This window comes from Bos indicus x Bos taurus, chromosome 22, assembly GCF_003369695.1.
Source record: "Bos indicus x Bos taurus breed Angus x Brahman F1 hybrid chromosome 22, Bos_hybrid_MaternalHap_v2.0, whole genome shotgun sequence".
In the NCBI taxonomy this organism is placed as follows: Eukaryota; Metazoa; Chordata; class Mammalia; order Artiodactyla; family Bovidae; genus Bos; species Bos indicus x Bos taurus.
The window spans coordinates 16,844,686-16,868,536 of NC_040097.1; the positions used below are offsets into that span (position 1 = coordinate 16,844,686).

Below are 23,851 nucleotides of genomic sequence, written 5' to 3' on the forward strand. Positions count from 1 at the left end.
ATACACAGTGCCATTCAAATAACAAAGTATAAATAAAAATTATAAATGTCAACGTTTTTTAGGATGTGGAAAAACGAGCACACTTATTCACTGAAAGCCATCTGCCACCAATCATTATAAATGTATCTACTACGTGGCCAGGCACAGAGCTAAATGTTTTTAAAACAGTATCTTATTCAAGCCTCAAAACAATCCTGGGAGATAAACGATTATTAACTCATTTTACAGATGAAGAAAATTGCCCAAGGTCACAATAAATGGTAGCAAAAGGCAGAGCTGGGATTTGTGGACCAAATCTGTCCTCTTCTCAAAACACAAGTCTGCACTGTTAACTGGCTCAGTCGTTACAAAAGGCAAGCTGGTCAACGTGTAGTAAGAGCTATAAAACCTCTGCCCCGGTCATTCCACTTTGGGAAACACTATGTGCCAAGGAAACAAACCAAAATGGCAAGGGTGGGAGGGCAGGAAAGCAATCTGCATGAAGGCATGCACAGCAGCTTTATAACAGCAATAACCTGGAAACAGCCTGGGTGCTTCATCTACGGGGGGGACAGGAGCAATAAAAGGGGCGGGGGCACACAGCATGGAAAGATACGGCCACAAAGAGCGACAGGTCTGTGAACTCCGTGACATCGAAACATGGGAAGATCATCAGAAAACTAACATAAGTAAAAAACAAAGTGAAATTAGCCATTAAAAAATGCAGTGATTACAACTCTGCATCAAGATGTGTTTATGTATTCAAGAATGGAAGAATCATTTAATGCTCATTATGCTTTTTTTTTTGCATTAAACTGAAGTTACCAATTAATAAAAGCAACACAAGGGACCTCTGCTCAAAGACATTATGATCCAGAATGTCCTTCTCTTCCTGATCCAAAGATGTGACATTTTCATATAAAAATAAAGAAAATAGCTCTTGTAATTTTAAAGCCCTTTCTTAAAAAAAAAAAAAAAAAGACCACCCCCTTAGGCTCTCGAGTAAGCCCTCTTTTATGTAAGATTAACAAAACCTCCTTATTTATAAAAACCTGTGGCTCATGAATTTTTTTGTTAGCCATTTAGCCAATTTAAGAACAAATATGTTGACAAATTGGAACATTATTTCTGTCCCCATTTGGTTTGCATTAATAAAAGGTCACACTCTCAGAATCTCACTCTTATAATGCATTTGGAAAAGTAACGCTATTTAAGACAGCATAAATACATGAGGGTGGGGAGATAGGCTTAAGAGTGTCTGAACACACACTGAGACGGAAGCCGTGCACTGGGTGCCTAAGGTGGGAGGTTTGCGCCCAGGCGCCTCTTCAGAGGATCTCGTCCCCAAAGAGCAGCAGGATATGCCCATGCAGGTTCTTCATCACACCCTGTCCAAGTTGACACGGGGACCCAGCAAATCCCCTGTGAAGCTAGAAGCACCCCCTAACCCTATCCGCACATCATTCCCCTGAACTCTCCAATGGCTTCCTGTACCTCCCAGCATCTCAGGGAACAGAAAAGCTCAATTAAGGAACATGCTAACTATTGTGTCTTTTTAAGATGAACGAGGTTGGGAAGTTGGGGCAGGAAATGGCCCACAGTTGGCCCAGACTTCTGCACATAAGGGAAGAAAAGCTGATTCCTCCAGTTGGCGAGACTGTTCCCTGCCTGGGCCCACCTCACATCACTGTTCTTTCCAAAGTTCCTTTTTCCTCTGCCCCTACCAACCCAGACAGCTGGCCTGTGTGCCTGTTCTTCCCTCTACCTGGGATGACTTACTGTTGTTCCTCAAGCACGAAGGACCACAGGGCCCTGTGTGCAGCTGGCACAAAGCCAAAGCCCCCCATTATGGCAATGTCTGCCTCCGAAGCAAGCTGCCCAAGGGGCAGCCCCTAGCTATGTGCAGGTATTGAAACTTGAGTACAATTTAAAATTCAGGCCCACAACTGTGCTGGCCACACTTCAGCCACCATGGTGAACAGCTGCTGAAATGGACAGTGCGAGAAGAACATGTCCATTGTTACACAAAGTTCCACTCGATAGGATCTGCCTACCTGCCTCTGCAATTCCAGGTAGCATTCTCCCACAGCTAGAAAACTCATCACCTGACACCTCAGTGATAGCTCAGTTTCACTGGAGCAGCATTTTTTTTACATGTAAATATGGACGTTTTTGGTGTACAGTTCCAGGAGTTTACACACATATAAATGTATGCATGAGTGAATGCTAAGTTGCTTCAGTTGTGTCCTACTCTTTACGACGCTATGCCAGGCTCCTCTGTCCATGGAATTCTTCAGGCAAGAATACTGGAGTGGGTTGCGTGCCCTCCTCCAGGGGATCTTCCTGACCTAGGAATCAAACTTCCATCTCTTTTGTCTCTTGCACTGGCAGGCAGGTTCTTTACCGCTAGTGCTGCCCGGGAAGATGTTTCATGCATTTACACGTGTATAAATATATAAATAGGTGTATAAATGCATACATCAGTGTATCCACCACCAGAGTCAGCACACAGAACAATTCCATCATCTCCCAAAAATCCCCTTGTTCTGCCCCTTTGTAGTCAAACCCTCTATCCACCCCTACCCCAACCCCCCAAAAATCCTGGCAATCACTGATCTGGCAGCTTTTAAAAAAAAACTCAGATTCCCAGCCTTCCCCGGGAAATCCCACTTAAGCAGATCTGGGGTGAGTCCCGGAATCTCCCACCCCCGCCTACCCCCAAGAATGTTCCTCCGTCCGGTGCTTCTGGGGTTCAGCCAGGTTTGGGAACCTCCAGGGTAAATGCCGAATCGTGGTTTAATTCTCTGCAAAGCACTCGCTGGTATCTAGTCTTGCTCTCTTCCCACCCCCATGAGCTGTTCTGCAGCACATGGCTGATGTCCATCTCAGGCTGGGTGCTGGGAAGGCAGGGCAAATTGGCCTGCTGGGGGCAGGGGGCAGGGTAAGAACTGGTTTCTGGCGGAGAGAGGCCTCTCTGAGTCACGTGGCCTCCCATCCTAATCCCTTCCTGGCTCTTTGTGCCTTGGAATCCTCATCTGGAAAAAAAGGAACCACATCAGAAATAATCCGTCTACCTCCAAGGCTCAGGGGAAGCAATGATTTACATAACACGTTCAAAGGCGCTGGGCAGCAGGGACCAAAGGTACCTCTCACCCTGGATACATCATCACCACCCAGAGCTGCCTCTGAATGGAACTCTCCTTACCCTGTTTACTTGGCGATGGTGGGGGGATCAAGACTCAAGTTACAATAAAATTGCAGCCTTTGAAAAGAAAGAAAAAAAGTAATAACAAGGCTTTTTTTTTCCCTCCTAAATTCGTGATCCTGAGGGCAGAGTACTAGATTCCATTTTTAAAGAGGAATTCGGAAGAGTCAGCATCATCTCAGAAAACCCCCTCTGCTCGTAAAGTAAACAATTACAAGGAGGGTCAACACTTGACTCGAGCCTTTCTCCCCGGCTTTCTCCTGCCCTGCTGAGGATTCCTGGAAAACACTCTGCAAAGTTTACGATGATCAAAGGAGAAGAATGGCCAACCCAAGAAATGCTATCATTTAAGATCACATGTTTATTTAGCCCCACCAAGCCTAAGAGAGAAGACTGTTTGAAAGGGAGAGAATGCCTGCTTAATCAACTAAAAATGCATTCATTACTATGCTATTCACCGCGGCTTTCCTGAAATCAGACACTTCTGCCCCTAGACCATAAGATTGAAGCGATTTGAAATGAAAATATTTCCTGTCCACTGCTTGCCAGTTTCTAGCCCCAGAGTGATATAACAGATGACATCCAGTACAATAAATGCTTTTATTAACCATAAATTTGAGACTGCTTTAGGGATTTGAAGTGTTGGGTTTCATGCTGAAAAAATGTAATGTTATCCACAGACCATCAGTGAGTAACAAAAACAGAGGCACAGGTTATGCTACTTTGATCAAATTATGACCAAAAAAAAAACCCCACCGTCTTTTTGCATTTTAAATAGTAGTTGCATTCAGGGCGTATCTTCACGGAGCACCACAATAGTTTAATCATATGTCTTAGAGACTTTAATGGAAATTCATCCTGAGTGCAGATTTATAGAACCAGCAGCTTCTATTAAACAGAAAGGAAGTTAAAAAGTGTTATAAGGCTAAGTGAGCTGCGAAATTCAAATACTAAAAAGGGACTCCAAAATCAGAGTTTCTCTACCTCAGCACTACTGACCTTTTGGGCCATTATTGGGGAAGGCTGACTTGTGCATTTTGAGATGTTTAATGGCATCCTTGGCCCTTACCCACTAAATGCCAGCAGCAAAACCCCTCCCAGTACAATCAAAAGTGTTGCCAGAGATACCCCAATCACCCTCAATTGAAAACTGTTGCTCTAAAGCCTGTTTAGCAAATGCTGCGTGATTTCTCTTTTTCTAAAGAAAACATCAGAGTCCAAAGAGCCTCCGAGCCTTAGCTCCCCGCCCCAGGGCTGCCCTCTACACAGAGATGGTTAGTGATTTCTCAACTGGAAAGCACTCTGCACTTCCTCCCCCACCAAAACCAAAGGGAGCAGAGCCATGGAAACTAGCATTCTCTCTCCTTGAGCAGAGCACACCAGACTCAGCCAGGCAGCCGGTCGCCCTTTCCCCAGGTACACCCTGGCCGCCTCGGTGCCCCGCGTGTACTCTAGCACAGCACCCCAAGCCATCCTTCTCCGGCCTTTTGCTGTCAGGCCACAGAGGCGACTGTGGATTCTGTGCCAGAAAATAAAATGAAAAGCACGACTGAATCTCTGCAGTCCATTCTCTGGACGCTGAATGTCCCACTATTGCATCTCGGCATGACATTTCACGGCCAGCAGGGGAGGAGGCCTGGTCCTGAAAGCTGAACAAATGCTGGGCACACAGGCCTGCCTGCGCTCTCGCCAGCTCCCTGTACTTATGAATAAAAGATGGAGGTTTTGTCTCTGTCGTCTCCCTGGTACCCTGGGAGAATAAAAACTTGTTGCTTTTTGACATTTTAACTTACTTTTAAAAATAATCAATATTAATTTTCTGTGTCTTTGGCCCTGAAATCTAGAGTAGGGATAAAAAATAAAAGCATGCCATGAGGTAGAAGATAGTAATTCACGTTAAACAAATAAACTCTCTTAAGGGTCTCTAATAAAATAATTCAGGCAACATGTACTCACAGAAGGAGAAGGCTGGAAACTGACTTTAAGGACATGTTCTGAGTGGAGAAGGAAAAGGCCTTTTCTGGAAATAAAGCTCAATGTTTTCTCAGCACAAAGGAAAGAAGCGGCTGAGTTTGGTGTGAGGGAGCACTCGGCCATGCACTCACCCAGGCCAAAGCAGAAGCTATAATAGGAACTCATTCCTGGTCAGTCGCTGAGGGTGACATCTACAACTCTTTGAAACAAGCTCCAGTGAATGGCAAAAACCTTAAGCACTCTTGGGACGTGACACTCCCAATTTTGAGAGCACAGCTGATTCCAGATCGTCTTCATGGAAAAAAGTTAAATTACAAGATAGTGCAAAAGACACCTTGCCATTTCTTTGGACTCCCAGTAAAGTAAAAGAGAAGTCTTTCTGTATAGCACTGAATTAAACAAACAAACAAAAAAAAAGAATGAATAATACAAGACCAAACTGAGTTAAATCATTAGAAAGGTCTCTACGTGCAATAATTTCAAGTAGAAAAAAACACATTTTGCTCTTTGCTAGAGCAATCTTTGTTACCTACTGATACCTAAAATCCAACAACATTGCACTTGAACTTTTAGAGAGATCTTGCGAAATTTTAACTTGACCCTAATCATGAGGAAACAATCAGAAACTCAAATTGTGTGACCGTCTATACCACAAGTGACCCCGACTCTTCAGAATGTATATGTTACAAAAGATCAAAAAAGAGATGTAGGGACTCCATCAGATGCAAGGAGACTAAAGAGACAGGGTATGTCTACAAGCCGTGAATGGCTCTTGTCTGAATCCTGGAATGTGATTCAGAAAGAAATCATGAAGGACACTGGTGGACAACTGAGGTACACGGGGACAAAGCACTGGTGACTCTCAGCTAAGGGGAAATTCGTGTTCACCCCACTGATCTTTCAACTTTTCTACAGGTTTGAAATTTTCACAATCCAAAATATGTGGGAGAGAGTACAGTAAAGGGAAGCCCCAGGCACGAGTGACTGCTGGTCTGCATGGGCGCTGGGCGGCAACGATTTCACCTTTCAGTTTAGTTGCAGAAAATGTGTGCTCCCAAATATAAAGTCTTAATACAGAATAGGTTCAGAATTGACATAAATTGTTTAAAAACATAGTAATGTGACTTATTATTCACTTAACTGGGTGGTGGGGGGCGTATATACACACAGCAGACATATAAGATAATTTAGGTTTCTGCCTTTATAAAAGGCATAAGTCCCTTTAAAATGCCTTTATGCCTTTCCCTAAAACTTGTCTGCAATTTATCATTCTCTTCCTCCTCTTATCAGAATTCCAGTTTTCAGAACGGCTCTTTAAAACTCCCCTGCCTTCCACCCAAGCTCTCTCCCATTATCTACCCCATCTTTTTTTAATGAGATAAAGGCAATGATTATACTAATCTCCAACTTGAAAACTATGCACTTAAAAGGCGGGGGGGTGGGGGGGGGTGGGCAGTGTGACCCTTTAAGCATAAGGAATAAAGCTCAGTAGACGGGAAATGTGCTCAACTGAAAAGATGTCAGGATAGCATTTCTGTGTCTTGAGGTTCAAAACGCAGGGAGGAGAACAAAGGGGCAGGCTACGTGTCCAGAGCGGCCCTGAGAGGCCTGGGTGGCGCGCACCTTGGCATGCCGGACACTGGGAGCCCATCGCCCCCGCCCCCGTACAGCGGTCTTCAGGCCGCACAACCAGATGTTACATTTTCCCTGCTTAATTTCGGTAAAACTCCATGACCTCTTGCTCAAATTAAAAAAGGCAATGCTATTTTTTTAAAACCACAGGAGCTATCTTTAGGGAAGCCTTCTAAGGATTTCATTAATTCATAGCCAGCCAACCAGGACTTTTCCCACAGTCTCCCACAAAAAAGCCCGGGAAGTCACTGATTGCTTGGCTGGATCTGAATATGAGCAGAGGTAAGATCAGAAATATCCAGTTCCTCCCACGGGGAGGCAAGGCATGGAAATCAAAGCTGGGCAGAAACTCATTACCACAGCTGGCCGGCAAACCCACAGCCCTGGAAAGAAGGCAAAGAGCATCTTTGATTCTGGATGGACCGGTGGGTGACTTCAGAAAATGAAAGGCATTCACAACCCAAGGGGACCGAAAGAAAATGAGGCTTGATTCTCTGTTAAAACCACCAAGTTTTCACATACCACTAAGGGCTGCTGCCAGGGAGTGAGGGTCATCTCGTTCACATTGTTTCATGAAGTCCAAAACCAGGATGCTTAGTTAGCCCTTAGTCCTTTTTCGTTCGTTTACTTTTTTTTTCCATTCACCGTGTAGCGTAACCTGGACAGTCCAAACACCCCCTCTTCAAGAATCCAACCCTTCCCTAAGTGTGACTGCCATCCAGGACCAGCCCCGGTTCCCGCCTCTCTTGTTCCCTGGGAACCTGTCCTGCAGCCCAGTGGTTGGCCAGTATTGGGGACACGGTGCCAATCATCCGCAGTGTGGATGAAGTCGGATGTATTTTTATGCAACGCTCAGCACCTAATGCAACATGATGCACCAATGTTAAGAAAACATAAATAAAGCCAATTATACTCCAGTCAAAATAAAATTTAAAAGATAAAAGAAAATCAGAACTTCAGAGGACATTGGCATTATTAATACAACTGCTCGCCTTACATGACACCTGCTCAGAGAGGCCACCAAGATCGCCCGCTCTCATGGCCCCTGGTTTCCTGCAGGGCACTTGGTCACACAGAGGGAGAATCTACTGTGTGCCACTGCTGATCTCCTGCTACAACAGGAAGCAAAACAGATCAAGGCCCTGCCCTCAGGGAGCAAGGGAAACGCACAGGCAGACCAGAAAATACTGTGTGTTTCATGGTAAAAAAAAAAAAAAAAAGTTCTATGGAGAAAACTCAAGTGAAGAAAAATGGTGAGCAACAGAGAGTAGTGGTTGCTATTTTAAATACAGTGGTCAGGTTCTGGCAGTTTGTTATCCTATTTGTCTTCCTTAGTACAATCTAAGCTCCAGAAACCAGGCCTCGCACATAGAAAGCACCAAATACACACTGAATGAAGGAATGAAGGTCGCTGAGGGTCACCTCTATCAAGCTGTTTGGCTGCTGGAGAAACCTTCCAAGTGTCACCATTCCTGACAGGTGCATATGTGGGTAAAACTCAGCACACCCCTTTAGTCCCAGGCTCGGTCTTCAGCCTTCTTGTCCCCACCGCCTCCGAGGAGCCGCCCTCCTCCAGCTTTACTCACATTTTTCTTTCTGCCCAAACTGTCCCTCACCTCCGGGCTCCACTTGCCAGAGGCCCTGCTCAAAAGTCCCCTGGGCGAAGTCTGTCTTCTCTAGCCATCTAATCTCTTCCTCAAAGCCTCCTCTGAACCATCCAAATTAAGTGTCTTCTTCATAAACAGATCAAGATTCCCCTTCTTGACTGCATCACTGCAGAAGGCAGGATGCGCCCTCACTAAATCTGGAGCCATGATGGGAGGCCGGCGGTGGAGGGGGAGTGGTCTGATTTCACTTAAGGTAGGCTTCCTGGCAAAGGTGAAAGTCACATGGAGGGAGGCTGGGGGGCCTTTGTGGAGAAGCCTCCCAGGGAAAGGCGAGTCTCCTCCAAAGCAGGAGAAACTGAGGCAAAACAAGTAGCCAGAGCTCCTGGGAATCAACCAAGACGTGAGCTACAAAGCCAGAGTCTGCAAAGTAGGGGCCAAGCAGCACCTCAAACACAAGCCCCTCATCACCCTGCTTGCCACAGGCAAGGCAAGGCATTTGCCAAGGCAAATGCACAGGCGGAATGTTCTGGGATGCGGAGCAGGAACCCTGGTTCATACTACTCTGGGGGAGTGGGCCAGGCAGAGCGAGGAGGGGGAGCTCCCTGCATCTCGCTGTCTCTGAGCCCCCAGGCCTCGCAGCCCCGCCTGGGTAGGAAGCCACTGCAGCCAGGCGCCTGGTCCCACTCCTCTTTGTACTTCCCCAGAAAATGTAACCACAGTACTACACCATGGCCTGACACAGAGGAGCTGCTCTTGCCGCCTCACTCCAAATGTCTTTGTGAACTGCAGACAGGAAGCAGTCACAGCAAATCCTATAACCGTGTGGGTGCCTGGGCTCCACCCAGGGCAAATGTGCCCCCTCCAGAGGATGGAGGCGATGTGCGGTCACTCAGCTGGGATCACGCTCAGGCTGACCGCTCGCTCCTGCGTTTCGTCTGGATTGCATTGTATTTTCCTCAGATAAAAGGGAAAGAAACGCTTTTCAGAAGAGAAACCAGAAATCACCTGGACAGAATAAAATCATAGAGAACCATATGGCCCGTCTCAGGGAAACGTACCTCTTCTTTCCAAGGAAACCCTCCCTCTATCCCCATCAACCTCCCACTAGCAAGTCAAACAGCCCAGCTCAGAACAGAAGTCTGGGGCCACAGCCAGCATTTTTTTAAAGGGTTACCATTCAATGGGGGGAAAAAATCTACAAAACTGACAAAACAGAACACTTGGAAAAACTCCTGGTTTTTTAGGGAGTAAAGGACTTTCAAATTTGAAAAACAGCTATATTTAAAGCCTGATCCCTTATGATTTAAAAGGATTCATTTGAAATATTCATTTAATGTGTAAAAGGTAAATTTCCACCTGAACATTTTCATTAATGCTATCAATTTCCAAATTCTCTTTTCAAAAGTCATGGCTACAATTTTATAGGCATTTCTGATAAGTTCAAGCAAGCTTCCCTATGATGTAGTAATTTTAATGAAAAGCCTCATGATTAATGTCTATTAAGATCAGCTTTAGAGTGAAGAAACGGACAGAAGAATTACAGTGTATTAAACTTTCCACAGTACCTGCCATCTACTGCCCTTACAACTTTTAATGCACAGGCTTTATGCAAATAAGACATGAGGTTTACTATAAAACAAATGCTTCTTAAAGTGCATAGTAGAGGTAGTTTTCATTTACCCTATTAAATCAGACAATTTATAGGCCAACTTCCGTTTTAGAAGAGAATTACATGTGTGTTCACATCACATCTTTATTTTGTCATCCACCCGGTTGATTTGTTGAGGACAGCTGGTACTTATTAAGCTCCCCCCTTTAAATGTTGTAGCCTTAATTAGCTACATCCACCTTTCCCCAACATTTCCAAACAAGGAACCAAAGAAAAGGAAAGCTGTTTTTATCATGGATGCTTTGAACAATGGAGTTGCAAATGTTAAAATAATAGTCTTCATTAGAGACTCACTAGTCATTCCCTTTTTAGGCCCCTTCAAAAGAAACAGGGTACGGATGGAGTTTAAATTTCAGTCTTTGTTTACTGTAGGTAATTTTTCAATTGTTCAATTTTTAGTTTCATGCCTGGTGTTATTAATTAAACCTTCTCAAGATACTGCTCGGGAAAGCAGGAGAGACAGTCTCCCCAGATATATTCTTGGTATTAGTTAAGCTATAAACGTCTTACTTGGGTTTCTGAGCACATGAGAACAAACAGGCAGGATCTACAAGCAGAGAATAAGCCAAGTATGGTTTCCTATGAACAGACATCATGCCCTTCCCAGACACTGAAGCGTTCCCAACTCACACAATGAGAAATTCAGTGGATCGTCACTTTAACCTGCTTTATGTAAATGAAACACACACTAACTCATTTGGTTACAACTTAGGAGGAGTGCCTTCTGAAAAAAACAAAACAAAAAAAGAATGCATTCATGACTTTAAGTGTGAATGATATCAACAGGCTAAATTTGAGCAAGATAAGGAGCATCTCAAGGAATCCCTCTTAGATTTGGTCTCTTCTTGCCCCAGCTTTAATCTGCAGTAAGACTATCTGTTTCAATAGGATGTGATCACTCCTGGGCTTGTGTCTTTTCAATCAGCCGGTGGCCCTGCCGGGTTTAGAGTGGCAGAGAGGAAGTGGCCTGTGGTTAAACAAGAGGAAATACCAAGGCATTTTAATAGAGCAAATAGTCTCTTTACTTCCCACAGGGAAGAGCTTCAAAGGCCCCAGGCCCTGGAGGAGACAATGTGTTGTGGGGCCATCAGTCACCTAATCATGTGTCAGGCCCATTCAGAACATCCCAGCAGCGAAGACAAACACTGCCCAGGAGGACACTGCCCCCCACTGCCCAGGCAAGTCAGGCTGCCTGGAGATGGGGCCTGCCGCACCAGCACAGACAGGTCCCTGGGGCCCGCTGAGGTCAGGAAAACTTCCAGATTTGCGGGGGATGTGAAACAGAAATGGTCTTGGCTGCCAGTCTCGGGTGGCTGGACAAAGGTCTGCTCCAAAGACAGACCTGTCCCCCAGCCCAGCCTGTTAAGTTCTAAGGGTACCTGAACCCCTGCTTCATCCCATTTTTTTTTTTTTTTTTACAGATGGAGGGTGAGGGGCCCCGAGCTTCCAGAAGCCTAAGAACCCATCCATCAGGGGCAGACACAAGAGGCAGCAAGGAATGAAAGGAACAACTAACTGTTGATGGGATGGCCTCAGCAGCAGCAGACATCTGCTGGGCATGGTATGTGAAAAGTTTAGGGACTGATGAGGGAAAGAGAGTTTGAAAGCTTTAAAAAAAAAAAAAAAAAAACCAATACATTTTAAGCCAAATGAAGCATGAGAAATACTCAACTTAAAATAAAGACTTAAAAAAGCATTAGCAGTTCTTTCCTTCGTAAGGAAGCTGTCTGAAAGGTTTGAACGGCTGAGAATATGATTTGGACCCTACTCGACTCTTTCCTGAGACTGTTTTCCAGACAGGCCCAGCTGTTCTGGGGAGGAATCCAGTGGAGGCGTCAGTCCCCTTCACCCCCAGCCTCCTCTTCAGTCCCTAGCACCAGAGGCACCCCCGGAACCACTGGCTCCCCAGGTCCCCTCAGCCAGCCTCACCCCTGCCATTTTCCAGGGCTTGGACAAAGTCTCCACTTTCCATTCTAAAGGTCCAGTGAAGTAATTTAACGTCAAGCTCTGATTTTAAATGTTTACGGTGTGGCTTCTCACCTCCTTCTTGCCATCACAGAAGTCTTCTCTCCTAGAGCAGTGATTCTCACCGCTGAGAGCATCAGAGGAACTTGCTAAAATATCAGTTCCTGGACCCCACCCACCTCATGCCCATTCTGGTCTCACTGGCCTTGAATCTGCATTTTAATGAGCTCCCAAGGCAATCCTGATACTGGAAGGGCTCTGGACTTCACTTTGAGAAATGTCTAGAAGGAAATAGTGCCCCAGCCAGTACTTAGCTGCTGGGCTCATTCACCCAGCTATACCCTCCCAATCTCCCCCTGCCGCAGCCCCCCCACCCACCCAGTTAATAACTAGCACAATGCCTCAGGCACTGCAGGGGCTCTGGGTCCATTGGACGGATGGGGGAGGGATGGGAAGCGAGGGCTGCTCAAGAAAGATGGACCCCAGCCAGAGGATTCCCAATTAACAGAGCAAAGCAGGCTGGAAGAAAGCATCACGCTTCTTTCTTATAAACATGTTTCTCTGAAAATGTGTCAACCAGGGCTGAGTCATTTTTAACTTAGAGACGCAATGTGTAACATGGACAACACAGGCACAGGACAGGCAGATCAGATGCAGGCTTGAGAGCCACGAGCTGAAAGTGAATGAAAACACATCCAATTCAGAATTAAATAAACATGGCTGGGCTCGCAGCCAAGGGAGTTCTTGGATTGGACTTTTATCAAGAACCTAAATTTTAATCAGCTGCAACTTCTTCTTTTCCAAGTACCACCCTATTTCTTCCTACCTTTTGAGATGAAGTATTTGCCTTAAATGGGAAACTTGCACTTCATTGTAAAGACGATGCCAGCATTCTGGCTTCCTGAATTCCTGAAGAAGCAGACTTTTGGGAGGGGAGGCAGTGGAAATTGAGTTTCAGGGATAATAGACCAGGGAAGGGGTATCCCATTTAGGTAAGAAGGCAAGAAATGTTCCTTCCTCCTCCACTGCAGGAAAAGCCACTGAATAAAAACCTGTGGGAATAGATTTCTAACTCCTTGTTCCATGTATAGGCTTCTTAAAACAATGAGCAAGGCAAGGAGAGGGCGGGGTGGGGGGAACCTCTGTGCAAGTGACTGATATAATTACACATCACAAACACAACCACTCCACTTCCAAGAAGCAAGCAGTTAAGACTCTCAAGGAGGATGCTGGCCCCTCTGGAAGTTTTACAACTTGTTACTTCTTTGAGAAAACTGTATTACTCAAAAAGGGCAACTTTACCTGGCAAGTGCCCTAAGAGACTCTGTTTTTAAAGCAGTTGAGGAAGTGTGCCCACAACTCATTTCTAAAACACTGAGATGGTATCAGCCCCTTAATTGCCCCACTAATAACGAGAGGTTGTGAAATCTGACCACTTAAACCAGGCTGGCTCCTCTGAGAGCAACCCCAAAGGGAGGGTTACAGCTGCTGAGGGTTAGCTGGCTCCAGTCACCTTGTGAGTCCTGGGAAAACACACATTCTTGCAGGGGCAAGAGTTCCTGGAACACCCGCTCCATCGAGAGCAGGGGGTCAATCGCTCAGTTCCTCTCCAGCACCCAGATCCTGCACCTCCTTCAGGGCTCACGTCTCTGCCTTGCTGTGCCTCTACCCTCCAGGTTCTGTGTGACCTAGACCCACAGGAAGCCTTCACTTGTTCGCATCACACAGCATCAATCCCTACTGTTAGATATGAGCGCGACCCCAAATAGACGGTAAGCAACCTCAGAACTGAGACCAAGGTCTACGGGTTGAACACCCACTGTCAGGTAGGTCACACGGACATGAATCAGACACCCAAGTAGCTGTACATCAGTACTTACTAGGCCAGCCCTCTAACAAAGCAACTTCTGGAAAAATTTACCTAGGGAGGTAGGGGGAGAGGGGGCTTCCTGCAGGAAGTGAGCTGAAGGAAGCTGGAGCTGAGAGGGGAGGCTGAGGTGTAAAGAGAAGGAACACAGGCGGGAACAGCATGTACAAAAGCCTGCCTCAGGGAAGACACTGCAGCCCACTGCTCTGATCTTCATCCCTCCCCTGCCCCCTTCTTAAAATCTATCACTTAATACAGGATTTAGCAGGAAGACTGCGGGGTCTAATTGGGTTCAGCCAAGATTTACAGTGCACCAAGCCTTGAGCCCACCAACAAGAGGTTAAGTGCCTGGCTAAGGAAACTAGTCTGAAGACACAGATGGGAACACATACTGACAATGCAGTCTGGTGAGAGCCAAAGGCAAGGACCTGCAAGACAACGCGAAGCAAGGGGAATAGCATTCAGAGAGGGCCTCCTTGAAGAAACATCACCTGAGCTGAGTCTTGGGCCCACGGGGCTCTCAGGGGAGGAAAAGGCACCCCAGGAGCAGGGAAGAAGCGTGCCCTCGGCAGCATCATAGGCACAGGAGTTAGGGAGCAGGGTGGGAGGGGCAGGTGGAGGCTGGGGAGTTGAGTATGTGAGACAGGTGGGTGAGCTGGGCTCCGTGCATCAAAGAACAAGTCCAAGAAAGAAGGTACCAGGTATTAGGTTGGGGAGAGCCCGGAATCCAGGAGGTGACCCTGAGACTTCCATGCTTATTTACAAAGTAGGTGAAGATGACCCCAAGGGAAGGACTGTGGGACCAAGGTTAAGAGCTGTTGAGAAGGTTACCTCCAGCATGAATGCGAAGCCACTGGAGCGAGGGCCACCATTAAAACTATGTGGGTGCAGGTTAAGGGGAGAACAGATTCTCACTGATAGCACAAAGCCACCAGCTCGGCTCCTTTAGGGACCTGCTGTACCCACAGCATTAAAACTTAACACAGTTGGTGCATGGACACATGAAGCCACCTGGGCAACCGCAGAAAAACAGCAAATTACACTGATCCACCTATGCCATCTTATGAAAACAGAATAAAATGCCTGTGATGCTGTTCACTCAAACACCAACATACCAGTTTAGAGCTAAAAAATTTAAAGACTGGTAAGTCAATGTGGGGATAGCCTTAAGGAAAACTTTTTAAACGTAAAAACAGGAAAACTTGGTATCTATTGGGGGGAAAAAAAAGAAAGAATAGTGGTATTTTACTAAAATGGGGCAAAGTAGGAAAATGCGATGTTTTACTCAAATAAGGAGGTTTTGTTCACTATGGGGTTCGTGAGAAGGTGGATTATAGCTGTCTACACTGCAGCTATTGGGTTTGAAGACATTTCAGCTTACCCAGCTGGTACCTAGTCTTCCTTGCTGTGTTTCTCTGAAGGCAGGGCAAGTGAGGTGAAGGCACCAGCCTGTGCTCCTAAAGGGGTGCCAGTTCTAGGCCGTGACTGCTTGAGGCTCATTCACAGTACCCCACAAGAGGTGGATGAACACTGCTCTAAGAGATCTACCCCCTACCCTTCCCTCAGAGAAGCAGTGCTAGGTAAACTAGGAAATCCCCATTTACTCCCATTTTCCAAGTGAAGAAATCGAGGCTTAAAGCTGCTGCTCAGGAAAAGAGGCAAGGTCATGTTCGTGGCTGCCTGATTGCAAGCCAGTGTCCTCTCCACAAAGCTGAAGGCGGTGAGTGCCCACACGCCAGGTTGACCCTGGCTTAGGTGGGAGGGGAGCCGGGATCAGATGGATACAGTCTCCAAGTCCTCGCGCTCCCCAAGCCCAGGAGCACTGCTCAGGAGCTGGGAAGGCAAGCCGCCGAAGCACAACCGCATGTCCCATCGCTCAGATGGTTAGGGGCAGACGGCTCCAAACACAGGACGAACGACGGTGCCCCTCTGCTCTCAGACACCTGACCGAGGTGACAATCTCACTCCCTTTGGTCATGAAAAATATCCGCAACTCAAGCGGGGTCGGGGTGTGCGTGGGTGAGAGAGGGTCATCTGAGAGACCATCCGCTAGGCAAAGGGCTGAATGCAAAAGCAAACAGGAATCTTGAGCTGGGGTGAAAGTGGGGTAAGATGGCCTGGCCCAGAAGGAACAAAGCAGTCCCGAGAACGGGGCGCACCCCTGCCCAACATTCAGGGTTCCCTGCCTGGCGGTCCCAGACCTTTGCAGAGCTGAGGACCGGAGGTGCGGGGGAAGACCCCTCCTCAGACTCCCGCTCCAAAGCGCCCCCCATTCGGACAGCGCGGAGGATCCTATCCCGGGGAAGCGCTGCCCTGAGGTCCCGGGCCTGGAACAAAGGGTGGGGCGCCCTCCTCCCGCTCGCCGCCGGGCGCCCCTCTCGCCCGCCCGCCTGGAGCCGGACCCCAGCCCGTGGCCGCGCCTCATTAGCAACACAAAGCCGGGGGTCGGGCGGCCTCTTTCAACCCAGCCGGGGGCAGCCGGACGCGCGCCCCGGGAGGGCGGCAGGAGGGCGGGAGCAGACGGGATCCCAGCCCTGTCGAGCACGCCACGGACGGAGAGCAGGCAAGTCGGCGTGGGCTCCACTGCCCGCGAGCACCTGTGCCCCCGAGCTTTGGGGGACAGCGAGAAACTAGCTGTCCTCTCCTTACCCTCCAGCCACAGGTGTCGGCGCCCCGCGCTCTGCTGGAGCCGCCTGCAGCCACGGCCAGCTGCGAACCGTTGAGGCAGGCGTTGACCGTGAAGAAGACCGAGCAGAGCTGCAGCCACGGGGCCATGGCCGTGCGCTCGCCCAGCCGGGCCCTACTCTGCTCCCCGGCCGCTTGCCGCTGGCCAGCCCGGAGTGGGCGGTGGCGCCGGCAGCCGCGGCAGAGCGGTCAGCACCACTGGGCATGCGCTGCGGATCCTAGCACCGCCCCTTCCCCCCGGGGCCCGCCTCTAGGTTCGTACTTCAGGTTTTGGCCCCGCCCCGCCCCGCCCCCCCCGCCCCCCCCGGCCCCCCCCCCCCGCCCCAGTCTGGTTTGGTGACAGCAGCCAAGAAATTAAAAGATGCTTGCCCCTTGGAAGAAAAGCTAGGACAAACCTAGACAGCATATTAAAAAGCAGAGACATTACTTTGCCGACAAAGTATAGTCAAAGTTATGGTTTTTCCAGTAGTCATGTACGGATGTGAGAGTTGGATCATAAAGAAGGCTGAGTGTGGAAGAATTGATGCTTTTGAACTGTGGTGTTGGAGAAGACTCTTGAGAGTCCCTTGGACAGCAAGGAGATCAAACTAGTCAATCCTAAAGGAGATCAACCCTGAATATTCATTGGAAGGACTGATGCTGAAGCTGAAGCTCCAATACTTTGGCCACCTGATTAGAACAGCCGACTGACTCACAGGAAAAGACCCTGATGCTAGGAAAGATTGAGGGCAGGAGGAAAAGGGGGCGACAGAGGATGAGATGGTTGGATGGCATCAATGACCCAATGGACATGAGTTTGAGCAAACTCCATGAGATAGTAAAGGGTAGGGAACCCTGGCGTGCTGCTGTCCATGGGTCGCAGAGAATTGGACATGACTTAGCAACTGAACAACTCTCCTTTTCGGCCCCACCAGGATCTCTAAGCCATGCCCCTACAGCCAATCTCCAATTGACTTTTGAGGAGCCAACAGCTGCAGTTTTTTCCCCTCACCTGAAAGGTCTTTTTTTTTTTTTAATCCAAAGATTTTTTTTTTTTCCATGTGATACCTGCTCCCTGCAAAACTCAGGAAACCCCCCCAAAATATGATAATAATGTTTAAATAATAATTTACAACCACCTCTTGAATCCTCTCAAACACACCTAAAAGCGTATTACTGTTATCCCAGTTTTCAGCATGCAAAAGCTAGGGTAATGAATGTGGCGGTTAGAGAAATCCTGGCTGAGACCTCAGACAAATGACTTTTTCTCTCCCCATTATTGTTCCTTCACCCAAAAAACTGGAATAACAGAGTAAGTGTCTTATGCTGGGGAAGATTCTATTGGTTAATACAAACAAGTATTCAACAAATGCTACAATCTACTATTAACTGACTCGGATAAAGTCGCACAGCTGGTACCTGCCAGACATGAGATTCAAATCCAGATTAGCAAAAACAGTACTATTTACCACTACACTTGTCAGACTTTAACTCTTGTGAAGTGGGTAGTACTTCTGCTTGGAAAAGGAAGCTGAGGCTGGGAGAAGTGGAGTAACCAAGATCACCTGACTTCGCCACAAGCCTCCTCCCCCTTTGTCTTGTCTCTGTGCCCTTGAATCCCATCTCTTCACATTTCTCCATTGCCCTGTCCCTCATATATGCCACCGCCCCCTTCTTCTCCACAACAGCTTCCAAAGGGCTTTTCTTGCTTCCACTTTTGTCCCAAATACAATGCATTTCTCCACCTTGGATCCAGAGTGAGCCCTAAAAAGGTGTCAGACCACTGCCTTCTCCTGATCAAAAATCTTCTGCAGTGGTTTTTATTCAATGGCATTTGGAATAAAATCTGTCCTGACCTCTTCCTCTCCCGTGTCATCTCTTCCTACTCTGCCTTCACTACTTGGCTCCAGCTATAATGACCTCCCCGCTCAACCCCATCTTGGTTTTCCTGTCTCAGTCAACCTTAAAGACTCTCACTTCTGCCAGTCCAACAAGGCAGTCTCCTCTACATGACTCTCTCCTTCTTCCAGGGCCCAGAATCTCCCCAGTCTCCTATATATCTGGCCTTCATGTGGTGACAGACAGCTCAGCTGCTGCTAACACTTGGTCACTGTATTTTCCATTGTGGCTCCACCACACCCTGCCCATACCTTGAACTTAAAATTCTGCAGAGGCAGGGTGGCCCCCCCAGCTTTGTAAGCTACCCTCATGGAGACAAGTGGGCTAGCAGAACTCCTAGCAACTGCCTTTGGAACCTGGGGGCTGAGCCAGCAACACCTGAACTGGAGGCTGGAAGTGGGAGACAGTGGTTGTCCAAAGGAGAACCTGGTGTTGCCACCAGAGAAAGAAAGGGAGGATGGGTACTGGGTTCCCAAATTACAACATCTACCAGAAGACTCAGGTGCTGAGATTTCCTGTTCATGTGCATCACTGGACAGGGAAATGTCTTATTTTTCATCTCATCGCCAGGATATTTAGCAATTCAGCCAAACCCAGCATCACACTTCTTTGGTCATCCAGAAGAACCAGGATCCACAGAAGACTAACTCCAGGGTGGCCTTCTCTGAATAGACCTCATGCAGACTGCAAGGAGATCAAACTAGTCAGTCCTTAAGGAAATCAGTCCTGAATATTCATTGGAAGCACTGATGCTGAAGGTGAAACTCCAATACTTTGGACACCTGATGTGAAGAGCTGACTCATTAGAAAAGACCCTGATGCTGGTTTGAAAGACTGAAGGCAGGAGGAGAAGGGGGAGACAGAGGATGAGATGGTTGGATAGCATCACCAACTTGATGGACGTAAGTTTGAGCAAGCTCCAGGAGTTAGTGATGGGCAGGGAAGTCTGGTGTGCTGGAGTCCACAGGGTCACAAAGAGTCGGACACGACTGAGCGACTGAACTGAATAGAACTGAACTCCCTGGTAGTCCAGTGGCTAGGACTCTTCCCTTCTAAATCAGGAGCCCTGCATTCAATCCCTGGTCAGGGAATTAGATCCCACATGCTGCAACGGAGAGTTCGCAGTTAAAGTGCTACAGCTAAAGATCCCATAGGCTGCAATGAAGATTGAAGACCCCATGTGCCAAAACTAGGACCCAGTGCACAGCCAAATACTTTTTCTTAAATTGCCAAACTGCTCAACATCTCACAGTAGTCTTCAAGGCTTTTCTGGTTGCTAATGAGGTGGACCATGTTCTCACGTACTTAGAGACCATTTCCATTTCTTTCTTTCTTCCAGAGTTGGACCCCAGAATGAGGATCAGTATTTGGAGCTTATGATAGAGGGAGTCTTATGAAGTGGGGAGTAGGGGAGAAGAGAGCAGTTCTTCCCGAGTTTCACTCACATCACCAATCACCACATGACTGAGTGACTGGGAAAGGGTCTTCCGTCTTTTCTTGTCTCCACACCCGCTGACTTTTGAGTTCCCTCCTGCCCACAGTTCACTGCCCAATCTGGCAACTGATGCCCTCTGAAAAGATGCTACAGAATTCAGAGAGTGCTCCAACTTTTCTAAAGGAGAACAGAGGACGCAAGAAAGAAAAGGCCTAAGTGTCTACTCTAAAATATGGTTAGAATGACATCCCTCCAGACCAGGGCCTGAGAGGCCCTTCTGTTTGCTTTCTAGGGAGGCCATAAGCATGCATGTCGGGGGTGGGGGTGGGACAGGAGAACCACATACATCAAAGGGTCAAATTTGGTCAGGAAATAAAGGCAATAAATTGGCATTTGGCAACATCCGCCAGTACTGGTCTTCTTCAGTGATTCTTTTCCTTTCATCCCCTTTTTATTCTGACCCTTTAGAATATTTGTGTGGCTGCAGGAAATGAGTCTCTATACTAGAAACAGATAAAATGAGGGGGGCTGGATCCCCTCAAGGCCTCCATGGGACATCCTTCCTCTAGGTCACAGCAGAGCCCAGTTGTGTAGGTGACCAGAGGATGAAGAGCCCTCCTCCCCAACAATACAACACACGGTCTCCTGGTATCACCCACCACGGCTAGGGCTGTCTGTGGCCCAGTCACAATTTATGCCGCCCCTCACCCCTCACCATCCCGTCTGCTTCACCTCTCTGCCTCCAGTGCCCTGTACTCTGCCTGACACACATCAGTGGGCGAAGAACTGTGGCTGCCTCCATCTCTGCTTGGAATGAAAGCTGGGGATTAAACAGATTAAATCACCTTAAGCTGTTGATGAAATGCAAATAAATATATTTTCCCAGTATACCTAGAACCTAACCAGCTAAGGAAAAAAATAAAAATCCTTAACAGGAGGATTGGATTTTGTTAGGAGTCAAATTACCCCTTGAAACATAAGAAAGGATAAAGTGATCATGCAAACAATTTGTATCCTGAGTCATTTTCAGCTGAGAAGGACTAGAAACCATTTTAATGAACGGTGGTTAGAAGTGGAAGGGCCAAAATTCTAACGTATTTTTGGTATTGTGATGTATATGTATGTGCACCAATCCAGGCATTAAAGTAAGGTGTGTGCTCCACCCCATGTCCCGGCAGGCTGAGGCGCAAGTTTCCCTGGGCTTTGGAGAGAGCAGTAGGAGCACCTCTGGTGCCCTCCTGAGAGTCCCACCAATGCCAGTCCGACTCCGGACAGTCTTGGCTAGAACTGAGTAGTTGTCATCATTTCCACTTCACAGATGGGGAAGCCGAGACTCGGCCAGGAGCTCCCAGACTCATTTGATCCCCAAACTTTGCCTGGGGCGCTGGTCCGCATTCTTCCCAAGCCGGCACTGGCGCCGCTCAGACTGCCCAGAGGCCCGGGGCTGGGACGCGCGGAGGACCCGGAGCGGACGACCCAACCCCGCGCTCCGAAGTCCCCGGACACGCATCCTAAGTGCCGCGGCCACTACAAGGAGTTCACTCCTCCACTGCCACTTCCCGTTTCTTTTGAAGCGCGGGGAGCCCAGTCTGCACTGTAGCCGCAAGAGGGCGCGCGTGGTGCAGGTTGGAGACGCCCAAACAATCCCGGACGCGTAGCCGCGAGGACGGTATGTTTTAGGGCAAAGCCGCGGTGCAGGTGCAAATACTCGCTGGGTTACGTAAAGCTGGGGCTATGTATGGATGCAAGTAGAGTTCAGGAGGCGGTAAGAAAACAAGGTTAAATATTGGTTTTCAGTAACCATGTGGCTTTGGGCAATTCGCTAAACCTCTGGTTGTCACTTTTCTTAATGGTCACGTGGGAATGACAAGGATGCAGACGTCAGTTAGTCCTGTCCGACTCTTTGTGACTCCCGTGGACTGCAGCACACCAGGCTTATCTGTCCATCACCAACTCCCAGAGCTTGCTCAGACTCGTGTCCATCGAGTCGGTGATGCTATCTAACCATCTCATCCTCTGTTGGCCCCTTCTCTTCCTGCCTTCAATCTTTCCCAGCATCAGGGTCTTTTACAATGAGTCAGTTCTTCACATTAGCTGGCTAAAGTATTGGCGCTTCAGCTTCAGCGCTTCCAAAGAATATTCAGGACTGATTTCCTTTAAGATTGACTGGTTTGATCTCCTTGCAGTCCAAGGGAGTCTCAAGAGTCTTCTCCAACACCACAGTTCAAAAGCATCAATTCTTCAGCGCTCAGCTTTCTTTATGGTCCAACCCTCACATCCATACATGACTACTGGAAAAATCATAGCTTTGCCTAGACAGACCTTTGTTGGCAAAGTAATGTCTCTGCTTTTTAATACGTTGTCTAGATTGGTCACAGCTTTTCTTCCAAGGAGCAAGTATCTTTTACTTTCATGGCTGCAGTCACCAGATGCAATGATTTTGAGCCCAAGAAAATAAAGTCTGTCACTGTTTCCATTGTTTCTTCACCTATTTGCCATGAAGTGATAGGACTCAATGCCATGATCTTTGTTTTTTGAATGTTGAGTTTCAAGCCAGCCTTTTCACTCTCCTCTTTCACTTTTATCTTCAGGTTCTTCAGTTCTTCACTTTCTGCCATAAGTGTGGTGTCATCTGCATATCTGAGGTTATTGATATTTCTCCCAGCAATCTTGATTCCAGCTCCAGCCAGTGTTTCTCTTGATGTACTCTGCAGATAAGTTAAACAAACAGGGTGACAATATACAGCCTTGACGTACTCCTTTCCCAATTTGGAACCAGTCTGTTGTTCCATGTCCTGTTCTAACTGTTGCTTCTAGACCTGCATACAGATTTTTCAAGAGGCAGGTTAAGTGGTCTGGTATTCCCATCTCTTTTAAGAATTTTCCAGTTTGTTGTGATCCACACAGTAAAAGGCTTTGGTGTAGTCAATAAAGGAGAAGTAGATATTTTTCTGGAACTCCCTTGCTTTTTCGATGATCCAATGGATGTTGGCAATTTGATCTCTGGTTCCTCTGCCTTTTCAAAAACCAGCTTGAACATCTGGAAGTTCACGGTTCACATATTGCTGAAACCTGGCTTGGAGAATTTTGAGCATTACTTAAGTAGCATGTGAGATGAGTGCAATTGTGTGGTAGTTTAAACATTCTTTGGCATTGCTTTTCTTTGGGAATGGAATGAAAACTGACCTTTTCCAGTCCTGCGGCCACTGCTGAGTTTCACAAATTTACTGGGATATTGAGTGCAGCACTTTCACAGCATCATCTTTCAGGATTTGAAATAGCTCAACTGGAATTCCATCACGTCCAGGAGCTTTGTTCGCAATGATGCTCCCTAAGGCTCACTTGACTTCACATTCCAGGATTTCTGGCTCTAGGTAAGTAATCAAACCATCATGGTTATCTGGGTCATGAAGATTTTTTTTTTGAATAGTTCTTCTGTGTATTCTTGCCACCTCTTCTTATTATCTTATGCTTCTGTTAGGTCCATACCATTTCTGTCCTTTATTGTGCCCATCTTTGCATGAAATGTTCCCTTGTATCTCTAATTTTCCTGAAGAGATCTCTAGTCTTTCCCATTCGATTGTTTTCCTCTATTTCCTTGCATTGATCACTGAGGAAGGCTTTCTTATCTCTCCTTGCTATTCTTTGGAACTCAGAATTCAGATGGGTATATCTTTCCTTTTCTCCTTTGCCTTTTGCTTCTCTTTTCTCAGCTATTTGTAAGGCCTCCTCAGATAACCATTTTGCCTTTTTGCATTTCCTTTTCTTGGGGATGGTTTTGATCACTGCCTCCTGTACAATATCATGAACCTCTGCCCATAGTTCTTCAGGCACTCTATCAGATCTAAACCCTTGAATCTACTTGTCACTTCCACTGTATAATCGTAAGGGATTTGATTTAGGTCATACCTGACTGGTCTAGTGGTTTTTCCTCCTTTCTTCAATTTAAGTCTGA

General features: G+C 47.3%; 1 protein-coding gene across 1 annotated transcript in view; it reads right to left on the reverse strand.

The window, feature by feature from the left end:
* IL17RD (interleukin 17 receptor D) overlaps positions 1-16,789 on the reverse strand; it is a 68,532-nt gene extending 51,743 nt beyond the window's left edge. The window contains exon 1 of the mRNA XM_027522461.1: positions 16,548-16,789. Within this exon, the coding sequence (XP_027378262.1) occupies positions 16,548-16,673 (126 nt within the window). The 5' untranslated portion in view covers positions 16,674-16,789. The remainder of the gene's footprint in view (positions 1-16,547) is intronic.
* Positions 16,790-23,851: the final 7,062 nt, after the last annotated feature.